The 20,496-nt window shown below is 31.7% G+C and overlaps 1 protein-coding gene across 2 annotated transcripts in view; it reads right to left on the minus strand.

Annotated features, from left to right (window-relative positions):
* Nucleotides 1-3,364: 3,364 nt before the first annotated feature.
* The window catches only part of LOC143244339 (RNA-binding protein 26-like), a 112,539-nt gene continuing 95,407 nt past the window's right edge, over nt 3,365-20,496 (minus strand). For both annotated transcript variants that reach the window (XM_076488820.1, XM_076488818.1), the window contains exons 18-20: nt 19,565-19,645; nt 14,177-14,290; nt 3,365-3,740 (exon numbers count right to left, since the gene is read on the minus strand). In XM_076488820.1, coding sequence (XP_076344935.1) covers nt 3,660-3,740; nt 14,177-14,290; nt 19,565-19,645 — 276 coding nt within the window. In that variant the 3' untranslated portion in view covers nt 3,365-3,659. The remainder of the gene's footprint in view (nt 3,741-14,176; nt 14,291-19,564; nt 19,646-20,496) is intronic.

Consider the following 20,496-nt stretch of genomic DNA (forward strand, 5'->3'; position numbering starts at 1 on the left):
ACTGTGTATAAATTATTAGTTGCATAGCTCAATTGTTATGAACTGTTGTTTGATATATTACTGCAATGTCACTAGACCCTTCTTAGATTTTTCATTATTTATATTGGGTGTTTTTGCTTCGTAATATCACATAATGTATAAAACGTTTTAGGCCTCTGTTGGTCTGTAAATACACATACAAAATGTAGTCAAGATATAGATAGTTATATTTAGACTGAATGATTGTAAGCTCAACCATAAAAGAGCATACAGCGTAGATTTCTAGAGTGAAATTATCACAGACGTTATTATAATAATAGAGTAGGCAATAATAATTCTCCTTGTCAGTGTTCTAAAGTAAATGAGAGAGACAATTATTTAAAGCTCTGAATACGACTGTGATAACAAACGGTGTAGCAAACATTTATATATACGTTTGACTTGTTATAATGTCTATTTTAAAATGAGTGGCTTGCGTTGTTGTTTGTATCGGATTGTTGTTTAAGTTAATACGTTGTTATATTTAAATTTTTCAACATAATGATAAACTACATTTGAATTGAACTCTTAATAACGATACATTTCCAGCATTATCTTATGACGTTCAGACTTGGGTCCAAATAATAAACCAACAACTCGAAATAATAATAATAAATATTCTAAAATACATACGTAAATTTTTCACAATAATATAATTATCGAAAACGATGACTGTCCAGAATAATGTCTTTCCATTGGTTAAATTAACATGTACCTGAAGATGCATTTAAAAATGTTGTTTAAAAAGAGAGTTTAAAAACAAATGGTTTTGATATTTTAGTTTGAAATAATAGTTATAAAAAACCAAAGAGACATACTGTTCTTAATGTTTTTTTTCTTTTGTTCAAACGCTTTTCAATCTTTCCTGTCTTCGCGGATTGACTCCTTAATCTAATATCCCAGAAACCTTTTTTTTTTATATATATATTAAGGACTTTTAAGGTACTTTATGGACTCGCTCCACTTTAGTTAATATGGGTGAGGGGTTCAAGATGCATAATTTTAGGATTTTTTAACAATTAACTCTGCCGTATTTTTGTCAATTTATATAGCATTTGGTACAATACTTTTTTACGTTTCACACAAATAAAAATGTGGGAGATGACCATTTTTGATCATTTTCAGGTAGAGAGACTGCTCATTACACGAAACAATAGTTAGAAAATTTGGTCAGTGAGCTTTGTTTCAATCAATTTACATGAAACTTTCTAAAAAAACAAGTCCTAGACATTTATATGCAAAAAACGGCTCGTTTGGGCTGAGAAAACACTTTACATAGAAGAGCGAACAACGTTTCGACCTTCTTCGGTCATCGTCAGGTTTTGCATATAAATTTCTCAACAAGTGGGTTTCTCGTCATCACTGATTAAGTCCTAGACATATAAATAGATTTAGAACTAAGATCACTCATTTTTTGAAATCTAAAGTGAATGGTTACAGAATTAGTTACAAATCTGTCCTGTCTGAAGTCATAGAGGGTTCTACATAGAATAATAGCACACCATTTGTAAGGGAAACCACAAAGATGAGAAGCAGCTACAGAGTTCATCATCCTGTGCCAATGATTCAAGATGTCTTCACTCAGAGACCCTGTCCATTGTACAATGTGTGACAGGAATAACTTCTTTATTAAAAAGGATACAGTGTAGTGTAAAATACGAAGCTGCCAACTGTGAGTGCTACTACCAATACATCATCCTATTTTGTTCCTAGATGTAAACAAACAACATTTACAATGGGAAAATGTCAACAAAACAAAATGTTTATGATAGTCTGTCATTCTCTGTCTTCAGTTACAATTTAACAACAAGTATGGATGATTAAAAGGTTCTGATGTCTTACAACAATACAGTGGTGTTTCTGCTTCCTTGGTGATTGCACTCCTTCACAAAACAGTCTAAAGCATGAAAGAAACATAACTTATACTATAAAAGAAAGAAATGTCTCTGAAATTATAATGTTCAAAAGAGCTTACACTTTGCAGGATGGTTAGATCTTTCAGAAGAATAAGAACAATTATATTATAAGCTGTAAGATAGTCCATTCTTTGAAAACCAAAAACACACATCAGCTTAAACTCTGCAAGATAGTTCATTCTTTGAAAAACAAAAACACACATATCAGCTTAAACTGTGCAAGATAGTCCATTGTTTCAAAAATAAAAAACCACAACGGTCTATACTCTACACAAGAATTCATTTCTGAAAGAAGAGTAAACAAAAGTCCATACTATACAATACAACCTATTCTTTCAAATAAAGAATACAGAGAAGTTTAAAATCAAGAAAAACCAGGGTACACAAAAGTTACAAATCTGTGGAATAATCTACTGTATGGAAAAAGAAGGCAAACAAAACTTTTCACTCAAGCAGAAAATTCATTCTGTAAAGAGGGAATAAACAAGTTCACAGTTTACTATCATGAAGGCAAAAGTTTTATCAAGAAGCAGTTTTCAGACTATAAAAGTTTTGTTCAGTAGTAGTTTTCACATTATAAAAGATTTGTGCAGTAGCAATTTGCAAGACTAAACGTTTTGTACAGTAGTTTTCAGACTATAAAATTATGTACAGTGGTAGTTTTAAGATTATAAAAAAATATTATACAGAAATAACAGAAAACTGAAGCCATAACCAGTAGTAACAAAAAAAAAAAAGTATGTATACACAATTATACAAATGTATGTATAATTTAGGCACTTAAATATACATTTAGCATACAAACATTAATTACCACAATCATTTAAACCAAGTGTTGCATTATTGACAATCTCTTTAATATATTTTTGTCCCTCATATACTTTAGAGAGATTCTTTTTTATTTGGAAAATATCATTGTAGTAACATCACTATCATATTATTTTACTTTTGTTGCTTGTTTTCATCTTTTTGATTTATCAATCATTCTTTTCTTGTGATATTTTCAGGGAATTCTTTTGATGTTTTTGAAACATACAAATCTATACTTAATGTTATTTTACAACAGATATTCGCAACCACCAGCAAAAAAAAATCACTGTAAAATCAAGAAAGGTAAAAATAATAATGTCATAACAACAGAATGACAAACATTTGATGATACACCAAATAAATGTTTTATCACTTTGTTTTTAATTCAACTGTTTAATGTATTAATGAAGTGGATACGCTTCAAATAAAAAAGTAAACCACAGATAAACAAATAATAAGAAATTTTAAGGCTTAAAGTTGAATTTATGATAACAAATGAAAACTTTGCATTTCTTCTTTTCACAACACTCTTTCAAATACTAATTTTCCAATCAAGTATCACACATAGCACAACAATTTTTTCTCAGTTTTCATTACATTTTCTTAAAGCAGTAACAATATTTATTTTATAAAACTATCAGTTAACTTTATTTTCCATTCAGAAGTTTGTTTACAGGCTCAAATAATTTTTATTTTTGCTAAATCACATATCAATAGTTTTTGTTTGTTTTCTGACTGTACAGAATGAATTTTGAGAAAAAATCAATTACATTAAATATAAACTCTAAATAAAAAGTTCAGTTTGATTAACATTTTGTAAAAGCAACAATGTTGCAAAGACAGTCAATTTTAGTAAACTATGTACAAAATCTGTCAATGGTTTAAAACAGTGTTGGACCATTTGGAGATTGTAAGTCATCGACGCCACGATCTTGCCTCACTGTCTTCATCTTCTTCTTCATCTCTCAACAGAATGTCTTCTTCTCCATCGAGGGTCTTGAATAACAAAAAAATAGAATTAATTTTTTTTACATTTTAACTTTTGTTACACTATTTACAAACCCCATTTTACACATTTAATCTACATTGGTAAAATCATGACATCTATTTTTAGTAAGTACTATTCAGGAAAATCATACATTTTCAAAACCATGATATCTATAATTCAGGTAAGTACAATTCTGGAAAATCATGATATCTATATTTCAATAAGTACAATTTGAAAATCATAAATTTTCACAAATTACAATAAACTATAATTCAAGTAATGACAATTCTGGAAAATCATAAATTTTCACAAATCATGATATTTATGTTTTTAGTAAGTACAAAAGGAATTTTTTGCAAGCAATTTTTATTTACAAAATCATTTAAAGATACACTGCCTTTAGTATCATGAATGAGTAATATCTCTCTCTTAAGCTCAAATCTGCTCAAACACAACCATAATATTTAAATCTGCTAAGTTTCTTTATTATATTTTGTTATGTAAGCAAAATCCAAGTTGACCTTAAAAAATAAAGATCAAATTCTTAGAATTGTATTCAAAATCAGTTTTTCTATTATTGCACTATTACACTTGAGAGAAGTTAAACTTCTTTATCCTAATATTTCATTAAAAAACTACTGATCCGTATTTAATTTTATGTATTTTAACCTTTGGATATAATCACGGTAGATCTTTTGATGATTTACTTTTGATTGAACTGGTGAAGTTAGTATCCGATCAAAACTTGCAACAGTTATGGCTATTCTGTTTTGCTCAGCTACCACTCAACCCAACAGTTTGAAAAATACAGTTAGTTTTAAACCAAATTCTTAAATACACTATTTGAAAGTAAATTTACTGTTTTTTGTTGTAAAAATAAATGTAATGAACTTTTTAGTGTTTCAACAGTTAATAGGCAAATTTATAGATAAGTATGATTTAAATCACCTTGTCCTCAATACTATGGTGCATAATCAGTATCATAGTTTTATGCATATTATAAAAACCAACATTCATTCTGACAGTTTTGTTTTTCTATAATATTCAGAGGTAATTTAGTAATTGTTTGGTTAATCATATTTACTGGATTGCAAACAGTTACACTTTGCACATAAATAAAATAAGTCTCTGAAACCTAATGAATTTAATCCCTTAAATACCGTACAAAGCTACCAACTAACTCCCTTGAACTTTACAGTTTGATATTCATAAGAAATGTAGACAAAATGACATACATGTTATTATTATAACTGTAAGCAAGACAAAATCACAATACCTATTGTAATAGTACTACTGTATGCAGAACAGAATTAATAAATGCTGTATTAATATAACTGTGTGTAGGACAAAATCACAATACCTGCTGTAATAATACTACTCTATGCAGGACAAAATCACAATACCTGTTGCAATAGTACTACTGCATGCAGGACAGAGTTAATAAATGCTGTATTAATATTACTGTGTGCAAGACAAAACCACAATACCTGTTGTAATAAATAGTATTACTGTATGCAGGAGAAAATCAAAATACCTGTTGCAATAGTATTACTGCATGCAGGACAGAGTTAATATATGCAGTATTAATATCACTGTGTGCAGGACAAAATCACAATATAAGTTTGTTGAAAGTATTTGCCATGTAGGGTTTACAGAAGAAAAAAAGTCACATTACATGTATATTTAGCCCAGTCTTTACAATAAATTATATTTTGTTATTTCAAATTTTACAGGATTTCATCTTCATTTCAAAATATAACTTGCTCTTTTTATTATTATTTCATTTCAAGTATTTATATTATTCTCACATGTCAGAATCTGATGTATCAGCTGAACTTTTACAGTGTATGTATGATGTCTAATGTACAAAATTACATAAGTAATCATTACCAATCACTCATAACAGTACAACTCAGCTATAGTTTCTGTGAATGACAAGTGTACCAAAAGAAGAACAAAATTAATGGACTCTGATAATAAAATGGCTAGATAACTTGGAAGAGGGAAGTCTGTGCCAAGGTTAATGCAAACTCTTCAAGTGTATAACAGTTGAAGTAGTAATAATATTAATCTTATCTTAAAAACAAAAATATTACATTATACAAGAAAATAAATAATAATACAATACAACATTGCTGTAGAAGCAATTTTTGAGTGGTCTCAGGCCTTTGCAACAGCTAAGCAATATGACAAATGTGTTATAAAGATGGCTGACATAGGTATTAAAACTTTTATTAAAATAAGAGTAGAGAACAATGTTTCCACCTTCTTAAGTCATCTTCAGGTTAACAACCTAACAAAGTCAAAATGTTGTTCTCTACTTTATTTTAATAAAAGTTTTAATACCCACACCAGCCATCTTGAGAATATATTTTTACTTCAAGTAGATTTCTCTTCATAGTTTTCTGTATGTAATGGTTTATTTTCTCCAGTAAGTATAATGTATTTTGTAACAAAATGAAACAATCTTTATTCAAGTAAAAAAACAGTTAAAAGAATGTTTCACTTGTTTATACATTGTGTTTAATCTTTTTCATTTCTTCAGATTAAGTAATAGAGTTGTTCAATAACCCATTTTCATCAAACATTTACATTTTCTAACACTGATATGTATTTCTTATCTCCTCTCATCCAAAGCCAATGTTAACTTGATCTTCCCTATAAACACTGTTGATCATGTTACTACCCTCCACCAATCACTGTGCCACCTATTCTAGCTCTCTTTACCATTCCAGCACATTCCTCACATCTGAGAATTGGCAGATATAAACTAGAAAACATCTTGCATAAGATTATTTTATATCTTGTTTGTAATTTATTTATTGATTAACAAGTGCACTCTGCCTAGGTAAAACATCTGGGGGGATCATTTTATTCATTTATTGAGAATGTCAAGTGCAGTACATCCAGTGGAAGTACTCTGCATAAAAAAAAAGTTTGTGAACAAGGAAAAAGACATCCAGGAGAAGAGACTAGGACTGAGATAAAGTCAATGCATCATATTACGTATAACAATTATAGCCCTCTTCTCACTGAGTTAATACACAAGATTTATGAAGTTTGATTTGGTTTATCATACAAATACTACTCCTGAAAAATCCTCCATGGTCCATCACCTTACCAGTTGGAAACCACAAGCAACAAGAATTCCCGTGCTCCGTGACAAAAAAGCTGGGGAGTTCAGAGGAATGATACACTTGAGACAGTGTAATCAGTGTCTGCAATTCCTTATTTTGAAAAGCAGAAAGACACCAACTTGAAGAATTACAGGTCAGTACAGAAGGGCAAAATCCTCAGCTGCTTTACTCAAGAAGTTCATGAATGATGATCTTTATACATGATGCAGTGAAAAAAAAGAAATACATACATAAACACACCACTGAATACATGGCCGATGGTCTTACAGAAACACTTCTTCACTAGATAGGATTCTTAAAAATGGTAATATCAAAGAAACATGAAAAAAAAACTATGTTAATTTACTCCAGTTGAAGGTAAACAGATATATGTAGATCTGCAAAAAGAGAGCCATATCTATGTTGTGTAGATGAACAGTGACAAATGTATCAAAAATTCTCCACATAACAAAATGAATGATCCATTCCAAAAGATGGTAATTTCTAGCAACTAAAGACATAATTAAATAACGAATTTGAAGTTAAGAAACATTATGTATACTGTAATCTTCCATGAACAAATCAGAATACACCATTTATACAAGATGATGAAACTAACCAGTGGGCATGATAGGTGAAAGTGAAATGGTAAACAGCAGAATTCTGTGGAACAACTAGACAGGAATAAGAACCAGAAAAGGAGGCAGTACAAGCCATATAATGTAGCAAGTAACAAAGTGGATAAAATAGTTGATCTTGATCTGAACAGAGGTACAAGTGAGAAAAGAAAAATAAGAAAATAAGAGAAAAGGCTCAACAGCTTTTCCATGCAATCAATGTCCCAGGATGGAAGGCCTGAACCAGATAATAGACAACATACAAGGAAGATTTACAGGAAACAGTAATAGCACAAGTAAACAGACAATGATAACCTCATGCCAGGTGGGGGAGAAAATAGGTCTTAAGGGGAAAATAGTTTATGGAATACACTGTATTGAATTCAAAGGGAGAAGCAGATAGGGCAAGAAGAAGAACACTGAGATTCCAGTCTGGCAGAACAAAGGAACATGAAGAACAGAATAGACAAAAGGATCAGGAAAGAAGTGAAATAACTGGGTAAGAGAAAGCATTTTATTCTGGAAGTAGGAGAATGAAGAGTGTTTGACAGGGTATCAATATAAACTGTTGAAACAGATAAACCCTGATCAAACAACTATATGAAAAAACTTGTACAGGTAAAGGACAGAAGGATGGGATGGTTGGTAGTCACAGCAAATATACCAAAGTTGGAAATAAGACCAATCCTCTGGTACATAGACATGGAAAAAGAGCAAAGGATACAAACGGGGAAAGGCACTAAAGGTGAGTCCCAGAGCTGTAGCATGGCAACATTGGGATGAAAAACATCCAACCATGTTGGAAGAGGAAAAATCAAGACAGAGATAAGGGTCAGAGCTGTTACTTCAGTAAGGACCAGAGCAGAGGGAACTACATCTGAGCTGGCCAATAACCAACAGAACACAACAAGGAGTGGTCTGGATAAGGAAAAACACCCAGGAAAGGAGACTGATTGAACTTAAGCATACAGGTGAAGACTCCTCTAACCTTGACTGAAAGCATCCATTTCCAGAGCTGAGGGGTGAGAAAGTGGAAACTGAAAAGGAAGTAAGTTTAGCATTCCTGTGAGTAGAAAAAACATATATATGCAATACTCCCAATTGACAACACTTCCACAGAAACAACCACCAAGGGACCTCTTGAACCTGGTTGGGACATGCAGAGTGAAAAGAAGGAAGGGCCTTCATGAATGGCTGTTCCATATTCTAGAGTTAAAGTGAAAAAGACTGGATTCAACTCAGGTGGAAAGGGAAAAGAATCTCAAAAGGAAAAAGACACCACAAGGGAGTAATAAAGGACTTCTTCAACTTCATAAGAAACCCCACTTGAGCAGCATCTGAGTGAAGTAAGCAGATGCAAGTGACTACTTGAGCATAGGAAGTGGTAAGCAGAAGCCATCTGTCCATGTATTGGTAGGTCTGAAGATCTAGCGGGTAAAGATGATGTGCAAAAGAGTATACCATTCAACAAAGCACACACAGAGCTGAAGAAAGACAGAACAAAAGCATGCAGAACTGGAAGACAGACCCCCTTATGAATGAACTGATGAAAAATGATGTGAAACTAGGGCAAAAATTCATTAAAGTGAGAGGTAGAACTCCATGCTAAAGAGTCTTCAGGTCAAGATAATCTGAGACAAATCTATGATGGGACTCCAATCTCCTATACTTTTGGAGAAAACAAATAGATAGTAGTAATATACTAGTTGAGTGAGCACCACTTGTTTGATAATTTCGATGTGTAATATGTCTTGAACAGACTAAAGTATGTACAACTCCAATTAGGAGGAAATAAGATCTGGGAAGTGCAAAGAGGGTGAGCAAAATGGAAGGCAGGAACCCTTAGAAAGAACCTGTAAAGTTAACAAAACTTTCATGAAGTATAGCCAAAAAAACACAAACTAAATATACTTAGAGAAATTATTAATCACTAACAAACTAACAAAACTTAGAAATGTATACAGCCTACAAAGTACATAAAAATAAAAAAACTACAAAATTATGAAATTTGATCTAAAATAATAAAAAAACACTATAGGTCAGAAGATGAAATGACCTTCAAATATTGAACATACAAGTTTACCTAAAGAATTTGTAAGACAAGTGACCTAAAAATAAAACTTATCCTAAACAACATGAGAATAAACTATAACACTAACAAAATTTAACTGAAATCTAATCCCCAAATAGATGTGACTAGCAGGCAAAGAAAAAGGAACTTCCAAAGTAAATAACATTACAGTAAAAAAAAAAAAGAGGTAAAATTTAAACAAAAACAAAGGAATAATCAAACTCCAAACGCAAACATAAACTTAAGTAACATAGGTGATAAAAGAAGTATAAATATCTTAGTCAGCACTGAGCAGAGAAGACACAAATGACCTAAATTATCAAGTGTAACAAGTAGGACTATCCAACAAGTTTACATTAAATCACTAAACACGGGTATACCTATGGGAGTAAGAAATACACAATAAAAACTTAGCACAGATCTCATGGGGAAAAAAAGAAAAATATCTAATCCAGCAGAGTATGTGGAGGGGCGGTAACAGGTGAAAAGTATCTCAGGTAGAAGTCTTCCACAAAGTAATAATATCACTCACAGAAAATCTGTAATGTGAAAAAAAATCTGTCAAACATAATATAAAAACTACGACATACAAATCTCCCTCCTTTGAAGTGAGAAACACACATATATAAAATGTTCCTAGTTGACAACACTACTCCAGGGTTGGAACACATTTAGTGGTCTGCCACAAGATTTATAACTCCAGAAACATTACATGCCATAACACTCCTGCATCTTCTGCATATAGGATAAACATGTTGCTGGAATGGTGAAAAAATGAAGAGTTATAAGAGATTGGAGCATTGTTGGAAGTTTTAGCAATGCTTAGAGGGTAAATCAAGGTTAATACAGCTTTCGGTGAGTGGACGTGGTAATGAGTAGTACCGTTTCAAAACTCCTGTTATTCTACAGAAATCATTACACCTGAGATTAGTGCATCTGTATACGAGTTATTAGCAAGGGCATCTAAAAGTATCTGGTATTTTTCAACTATGCTTTTCTCCAACGGGAAATAAAGTAAGTTTCTTTAGACTGATAAACTTTAGAGAAATAGATCATAGATAAAACAAAATTCATGGAATCTAAGAAATTGTGTAGTTATTTTTTTTTCATGATGTATACATCCCTTTAAGGAAGAGTTAAAAGAACCTGTAATTCAAGGTGTAAAGAGATGGTAAGGTTTCTATTACAAAGTGTATAAATGGTTAGTAATCTCTGCTTTATATTCTATGAGAAAGGTCACAAATATTTAATTTGAAACAAGATTAATTATTGTCAGCTACTTCAATATAGGTGTTCTTGGTTTAAGTATAGTCTTTATAATCAGACACAAATACTTAATCTTTCCATGTAATTACTTCAGCACAATAATTTTTTTAGAGTTAACCTTTTACATAGCAATCTGTTTTATACCAACAAACCTACAATAATTACATTTTACACTAAAAACCTTCATATCCACCATTCTTCTTACCTATAGGAGTGGTATGTAAACAAAGAAATTACAATATCCTTTCCATTATTTTCACAAGGTAAAAGGTTATTTTATCAGACACTCATCAATTTTACAATTTGTATAACTTTCTGATAAAACACAATATGAGGCAATAATTACTTGTTAAAAAGTTTCAAATATACAAACTTAAAACAATGAGACACAAGGTCAGATTTATCAAAGAGATATCTAAGACACTGCTAAACAAATGAATTAAAATCATAATATCAGACATCATCAAAACTCATTGTATACTGATCTAAATTACCAGTTTCTGTGTGAGCTTCACAAAAAATATATTTTCAACAGATACTTATCTCCCTGACTTATCAGCATTCTCATTCATTGCTGCCATATATATGCACAAGTATTTCAATTTTCATTAATTTTTATACTTCCACTTGGACCATCTGATAACCAACATCTGGATGGTGGTAGGGTGAGGGCTCCAAGATGGCATGGTTAACTGCATTTCAGTCCATAACAAGGCAGCATCAAGTAATTTTCTTCTAGTCTGCTATACAAGGAGAGTTCACATCATCTAACCCAAAAGAACACCATCACCATACTCTCAACTGAATGATATAAGCATACTTCATGGTCCACCATCCCAGCTGGAAAGAGGTAAGGTCTCATGTACCCCACTCAAAGAAAGGGAAATATTGCAGTTGGGATCCTGGAAGAACATGACACTGTAGAAAGTTCAATGGATGACCATGAAACCATATTTGGCCTTGATTAATTTAACCAAGATCAGATGGATAGGCAGATATCTCAATAATGCTTTACTAATGATAGTGTGAGTTGGTATGATCTGGGATGGGCATGTGTAAATACACATACACACACAATATACTGTAAAGATTAACCTACTAGCAGTCCTGTGGAGCACTTCATTTCAACAGCAAGTATGATAAACCTGAAATGATATATGATGCAGATTATGAACTGGTATAGTATACCTGGGCAAGCACTGTTTGCCACAGAACAAGATCTAATGTGTAAAACCAAACCACTGTAAGGAAATAAAGAAATATAAAAACACTTATCAACTCACAGTTGAACTGGTTTGTGAAGGATGGCAATGGGTTGTATTTGGTATTTTGAAAAATAGGAAACAGTCAAATGAAGAAACGAATGAGAGATGATGGTGTGTGGCATGGTTCACAAAACAGTCAGGATGATATTCCCCAATGGGGGATAAAAGTTGGCCGCAAGTAAGAGGGCAAAATGCTGGATCTGATGCAAGAATATTTGAAAAGACACTGGAAGAGTGGAGACAAACAAGAATAAGCCAACTCCAACAGTTGGAGAATCAAACTTTTAAGGGTGATATGAGAAATATTTTTGGTAAAGGAAGGATTCCAATGGATATACAGGTGTAAAAGGGAATCATGGAAGAAGCACTGCAGGCAATAAAAACTAAACAAGGTGGATGAAGGAGATTATAAAAGCAAAACAAGAAGGACAGAACAGAAGAGAAAAACATTCTATGGGAAAGGGAAAAATGGAAGGTTTTAAATAAAGCTGCCAAATAAACAGTAATGGTAGTGGCAGAAGAGCAATTGTGAAACAGCCAGGTAAAATTGTTAAAGACATATGGCACACTAGGAGAGGGAAGGAGGTTACAATGGCATAGAGACTAATGGTGAAAAACGCACCATTTAATCTGATACACCAGTGAAGACAAAGGAAGGAACAGAGTGGAAAAGAAGGGATGTTACACGTGTAGAAAGGACTTAGACACAGAAAATATGGGGGAATAAGTAAAACTTCAGGAAGGAGAAAAAAAGAGGAAGGCATAAAAACAGAAGATGTACCAATCCTGACTGAAGGGATCCACATTGAAAGTCAAAGGATGTGGAGCCAAGGATTGAAAAAAAAAAAATGTTGGCTTGTAATGAGGTGAGTGGGCTACTCCAGAAATGGAATAACCCAGTAGAAGCATGACCATTGAACTAGGTATCACTCCATAGAATCCAGTCATGATAAGAAAACTGATCTACAATAAGTTACAGAGTATCCAGAATGTGAGACCATACTAGATGTGCATTTTGTGAATGGGCCCAAAATAGGAGTTCTAACACTTGAAAAAAAACATGTACAGGTGCCACACTGCTGAATAACAAAAAAAAGTGAGAAAATCATTGGAATGGATCATAATCAATTTGTCTCATATGAAAAGTCAGAAATGAACCAAAACTCAACAAATGGCAAAAAGATACAAAAATTTGATGTGCAGAGCTGACTTGACCAGTGGCACATGTTTCCAGGGAATGCAACCCAACTGAGAAGCATAGATGCAATATGGGTCAGGGAGATGGAAGATGAACAACTACTATGGTGTTTACTCTGTTTGAGCCATCAAGATAAAAAGGTGTCTAATGATGGAGAAGGAGGAGAAAACTGAGCCAAGAAGATACTAAAAAAGATTCCATTCATTATGCAATACCCACTAAAAAGAGTGCAAGTGGAAATGAGGTATACTAGGGAAGTCCAAGTTTCTGAAAGAGTCTCACTTGTAGTAAGAGAAGGCCAGGATTGAGGGTTGAGAACCAAGGGCTCCAATGATCTTAACTGAAGAGGAAAAGGCTGGGTTCAACTGAGATAGGAGTAGAAATACCGTCTTCAGTTGATAATATAGTAGCTCTGTGAAGAATAGTCCAAAATATTTTGGAGAGATGCTGACCAGAATAACAGATTCCAAATATATATACAAAAATGTTCTTTTAGTAAAATGCTAGAAATAAAATAGTCATTAATCATACATATAGTTACTAAATTATAATTAAGTTTTTAGAAAAAAGTTCCCAGAACATTCACTGAAATATAATTTTGAGAAGAAAAATTATTATTTCTCATCATATGATGGACATTCAGCTTTTTTTTAAATATAAAACAGCTTTTTCCTGGGAAATAGAATTTGTAGCACATGAAGAAAGTACACTAGTTTATGAAAAAATATAAATACAAAATTTAACTATTACCTTAAAACATTTTTAAAAATATGTTCAGTAATTCAAGATTTGTCTAGACAACTAATTATGTTAATGTTGTAAGATATTATTTGCTTAAGCATGTAAAACCTATACAAATTACTATTTCAAAATAGAAAAGAAATAACAATATAAAGTCATAAGGAAATTACTTCTTCTTCTGGTACATGTTCAACTTGTAACTGAGTGTCTGTCTTCACTGTAGGATCTCTGTACCAGACCAAAGTGAGTATCTGGCCATTGTATTTTGATCCCAATGCAACAGCCTAAAAAAATATATATATACATTGCTTATTTAATCCTGGTTAAATATTACATTTTCCAAAAACATATGACAATGTACCTGTAATTTAGCTTCAGTATATTTAAGTGAAGAATTTGAAAATGTCAAAAAAGTAAAATATTAAATATAAATACTGACACAAATAGTTTAAAAATACAATATTACACCAAACTGAAAGAGAAAATTAGTGTTTGACATGTAACATTTTCCTTAGAGTTAAAATAATGCTACAAAAACAAAATACTCAGATGTATTCAGGCATATACAAACACACACACACATACATGTATAAATCACTTTAAAATATGGATGGAGATTCCACTTTGTTTTACAAAATAGATTCAATTTCCTACAAACTGTTCAGAATATTTTCTAATGTTATTAAAATAATAAACGTCACACAAAATTCATAGGATCTGTTGTAAAATATTTTCCAGTTGTGACAAACATATACAATAGGAATATCTTGATCATTATTCCTACGTACTACATTTGGCAGTTCAATTTTTATATACACTTCTCACAAAAATTAAAGGATAAGAAGGTTTTGATATGTTTCTATCAAAGTTTGGAAGAAAAAAATAATAATTCAATTTAACAAAACTTGTTTATTACAAATATCATAAGTGAACAAATAACAAAAGCAAAATTAACAAGAAATGCCAATATTTGGTTGCACACACTTAACAAAACAAGTCTTTAGTAGCTGGTAGATCCTCCTAATTTATTTGAGTTTTCTGTGTCTGTTCCTTGTACTACTGATGCCTTTTCACTCCTGGACGAGATCAGCTATGAGCTTCTGTACAGTCACAGGAACATATTGTGTGTGTCTAACTTCTCTCTTTAGCAAGTCCTATACATGCTCACTCAGAATGAAGGCCAGTGATTAGCAAGCTAATCCAGTACCCATGTTCCTTCATCTGAAAATAATGCTATTTTTGGTGGTGACACGACAAGCATCATTCTACTAATACACGAACTTATCTTTAACAACACCAGCAAAAGAGTAAATAATGGGTTGACAGATCTCCTCCACACAATATTTTGCTATCAGTATTTCTCTATCCACCACAAAGAAGTTTGTATGCCCCTGCATGCAGCTACCAATCTCCAAAGGCATCATGGCATACAATATTGTAGCCTGAAAATTGCCCTTCTTCATGGAGTCCAATGATGAAGGGTCTAGATCATATGAGGTTAATGAAGGGGCTCCAACTGATATTTTGGATCTTAGTCTAGCCTCATGGAGCTTGTTTCTTGTACATTAAGCATTATATACACATACATTCCAGTGACTTGCTTAAGCTCTTTCTCAAAGGTTATAGAAGTGTTGTTTTGGTTTATAAGAACTAAATTCTGTAAATATTGATTATATACTCCACCTGTAACCCTTCTGAAATGAATCCCTAGCCTCCTGTAGCATATCTGCACCATAATTTAATGGTTACACACTGTGATGTGCCAAAGTAATGTGCTACTTCAGCCTAACTTTGGCCCTCCTGAAGCAGTGTGGTAGCTCTATAAACTTCAGTTTCAGTTAATTGGCTTCTAACAACTTGCACACTCTTTCCAAAAGTCAATGCCAGCAAAACAATCCATAAACTTAGAATTATCTTAGCAGCAGACATCTTGCCTATCCAATCAAGACTTTTGTTTTACAGAATCTGGAATATTATTTCTCATAAGAGACACTGTTAAGCATTTGAATACCTTGTATAAGTAATTGTGATAATAAACAGAAAATTGTGAAGTATACATAAATATGTTCAAGGCAATGATGTTTATAGAATAAAAATGGCTCAAGATTCAGAGAATTCATTTAGATTGGAACAAATAGACACTATCAAGGTTAAAAAAGGTTATTCAAGCTATAAACTAAAGATGAGAAACTGTCCATTGTATGTTTGAGTTTAAGTGAATTTATGCTGGAGGTTAAAAGGGGTTAAACAAACTTGGACGTTGAAACCAAGAAAAGCCTTGGATAGTGGGCTGATGATATAGTATGGGCTATTGTTTTCAACAGAATGATTAATTAACAAACTTAGAAGTTCTTAAAAAGAAAGAAACCATGACAATTTGATGATGTGTCAGTATGAATTATTAGTAACTTATAAGCTTAGGGAATCAAAAACAGAAAGTCAGCTGACACCATGGTACTATGATTAGGCTGACAGTTCCCTCCTCAGCTAGAATAAAATGTCCTAGAACGGATGCCAAAATGTTCAAAAATCTAGCAAGCAACCTGACATGATTGAGATCACCATCTAGAAAGCTCACATCTCAGATCTCATCTTCATCAGAAGAAGAAGGGAGAGAAGTCAAGAAGGAATCAAGGAACAAGTATAGAAGACGTCTCTTGATATTAGTAAAAACCAGACCATTTCATGCTCAAGCTCTTTGTAAGTATTTTTAATGCTGTTCTTTCTTAAACATCAGTTATCATGTTAATAGTTAAAATGACTGCTTATGATAAACATGAATAAAGATACATACATGTGTGTAAATATTAAATGGTTGATGACTTAAATAAAGTGTTATTGGAAGTCCTAGTCTCAAGTCACTTCACTTTATTTTAACTATAAACCCTCAAGTTAGTGCCTGTGTACTCTATTCGCACACTGCATCCTCACTTCAAATAAATATTTCATGTAATAGTAGGTAGTATTAGTCGAATTCCAATGACTACACCGAGAGAATCTACTTGGTCTGCCTGCAAGTCAATCCACAACCATGTTATACATAAAGGATTATTATGTAAGAAATCCCTAGTATAAAAATTGCAAATACTGTGTGGGATTAATGTAATCCTTCACAATAAACATGCTACATTAAAAAACAAAACAAAAAAAAACAACTGGTAACTTAAAAATATACAAACTCAAAATAACTTCATTAGCCTTTAATTTCTCTTAGTAGTGCACTTGTAACTGTATTTAATCACTCTTTATAAAACCTAATTTGTTTTTATTATTGGAAAACCTTTCAAAGTTTAACAGCTACAACTGATAAATATTGTGAAAGATTTAGATGGAATAAAGTAGCTGTAAATACCAACATTAACAGAATACAGACATAATAATTGTTGATAATAAGTAATAAGGACTAACCACCTAAAAAATTTGGATGCATAATGACAAGTAATTTTCATTAGGTTTGTGGTTGTGTCAAAGTTGCTATATGATGCTGTGTTTTTGCACAGCTACTGCTGGGGAATCTTATACTTGTTTGCCACTTATTGGTTGTTGATGATTCTGGATGAAAACAGCTGCTTATTGATGTATGGGATTTGCAAATTGATAACTACTGTTTCTAAATTTCTGATTAGAATCAGAATTTTGTTTCTGATATGGAAGACATTCTAAAGCTTTCTGTAGCAAAGAACTTGCAGCTGTATCAACACATTGGCCTGTTACACAGCTGAGATGTTGTTTTCCCTAAGACAGACTGCATTTAAATGTTACCCCAACACTGTTCTAAGATTTCACAGTATATTTCCAAACTTAAAGTTAAGCTATCCAAAGACTGTAAACTCTTTTGGAAATGAACAGAACATTGATTCTAACCTGTGGTTTCTGTTTTGGTACCTGTGTAACTGGTCGTTTCTGCTACCTTGTTTGAAGAAATTTCCTATATACTAATTAATCTGTGAATGTTTTGATTTAAATTGGTGGTACTTTTTTTTTTTATTTAGTGTGTATCATATTTTCATAGAATTTGATGGTAAGGTAACTCTCTGGTTCATAATATTTATGTCCAGTAGAAACCTGTTATTTTCCAACTGGACAGTGAATTTGATGTCTCAGTGTATGAAGTTCAGGTGTAGTTGGTGCTTGAAATGGGGTGGAAAAAGGATGAAGGATTGTTTGTTGAAATTTTGAGAGTGGGATGGTTTGTAAAATTCTTGAATTTGAAAAATAAATAATTGGTTTACCTATAATTTTAGATTAGGCCCATCATGTACCAACCTGAATTAGTGAACTCTGAATTTTTATCGTTTATTAACTTACTTTATTTATGTAAAAATGGCTCTTTTCACATAAATATTTTTCTCTACAAGTGGGTTTTCTTGACATCACTGATAAACTAACTTTGTTTCATTGTTGGTTTGTTTCACATCTTTCCATTTATACTGGTGCAAATGGAGAGGAAAGGCATAGCACTAGGCAACTGTAAAAGTATCAGGGTGGTTTTAAATGTACTAAAAGGTAGTGGGATGGTTTAGAAAATCATTAATATAACCAGCACCAAATTAAAAAGGTATTATTAACATAGCAATTTTATAGTTTGAGTACTTGGGAGATGTGTTTAAGGCCAGTTTTTTAAAACTCTCCATTAGGGATCTTAAATAAAAGTGTTTGGCCTATTTGAAGAAAAAAATATTCAGAAAAAGCAGAGTTGGTTCAAAGAAAAGCCAGTTCCAAACAAAGAGATGAACCAACACACAATCCTTTAATAATGACTGTGTGTTCAACCACAGTATAGTTTGGAAATTTAATTGAACTATGGACCTGAAAAATATCTATGAAAGCAAACTCAAATATCATCACTCAATAAATTTTTGCATACTATTCACCATCAACAAAATTCAAAATGCTGTGACTTTCAAGCAGTAGTTAGTCTAATGATTAATGCAGTCATTATACAATACCATAAGGCAAAATCTTTCCTGCAATTAAATTATAATGTTAACAATGGTTAAACTGAATTAGCATTCTAAATTTTCAGAGATTTTACTGAAAACAGAATGCTTCTTTGTAGATATCTGAAAATCTGAGTTAAGCCTAATACATTTTTTATTATATATAAAAATCTATCAGTAATTACCAAACTAAAACTTTAATAATCAAAGTCAAACAAAAACAGTCTTTGGTACTTAAATAATGGACACAAAGACTATTATTTGTACTTAAAATTTTACAAAAGTATCTTATGTTTAATTTCCTTAACAGACTGTAATTGATATTAATATAGTTTTTTGAGAAATACAGAGAGTATAAAAAACTTTACACTAAAATAAAAGGAGCATTGGATAAACTGTGAGAAATGGAAAAATTGACAAAAATGTAAAAATGAAAAACATAATTCAAGTTTATAAAGAAATCAAGTTATAACAAACTACAAAAAGTGTAATGAAACAGTAAATTCTCATATATTTATTAATGATATGGTATGCTTAATATATTATAAAATAATCACAAAGTTTTCATGGTTTTTTCATTTCTCTTTACATAATGAGGTTTCTTTGCTCAATCTTTACCTTTTCTGCATCTCTTCTCCTTTTGAAAGCTACTACTATGCCACTGGACGTATCTTCCACACTTTCAATTTCACCAAATTGCTACAACAATGGTTAATATTTTCAAATTTACTTCCCATATACCATCATAGCTTTAGATTATGTGTCTGTAAATATATCAGTTATACTCTTGGAAGATAATAAAATGAACTAAAAATTAAAATACAAATATTTATTTCACTGAGCATATTTCTTGATTTAACTGGAATCATAATTTTATCCTTATCTAAATAAGAAGTCAACTAAAACCACAAATAATAAATTTTAACAGAAACAAAAATAAATATATCAACAAAAAATTAACTTTTACCAGATCACTACTTTTCAGTTGTCTTTGAATGATCAAATTTTATTGTCATGGAAAGTGAAAAATTTCAAAAGAAAGGTCAAGAAAATATAGTAGATTTAACTTTTTCTATGAACTATTTTTAGGTGTGCTGTAACTTGTTTGCTTTTGTCAGGTGAGTAATAAATTCACCTAGAAACATCAACTTTAGACATACAATTAATTATGAAGAAAATTATTTTTTTCAAACACAACATTGTATATTTTTAAGTTAATTCAACAATTCATTTATTTAAAATAACATACATATTTTTATATATAATATTCTTGCTGATGAAAAAAATAGTATCAACAAAAACAAAAGTTACAGAAGTTTTCCAAGACTTAACACACAGTTGATAAAAACAAATTAATAGTTTCTCATAAATATAGTTATTTTGAAAGCTTAAGTTGCCAATTGCTTTAGTCAACACTTTTGGCTGTAAATCATAAACAATAATGCAAAAACTCACAACAATTTACAGGGTACCTAGGACCCAACAATTAAAATGTATGACAGGTCAGAGCAGGAAACAGTAATTTTACTAACTATCTCTTGTCAAAATCA

This window comes from Tachypleus tridentatus, chromosome 2 (genome assembly GCF_004210375.1).
Source record: "Tachypleus tridentatus isolate NWPU-2018 chromosome 2, ASM421037v1, whole genome shotgun sequence".
Taxonomy (NCBI): domain Eukaryota; kingdom Metazoa; phylum Arthropoda; class Merostomata; order Xiphosura; family Limulidae; genus Tachypleus; species Tachypleus tridentatus.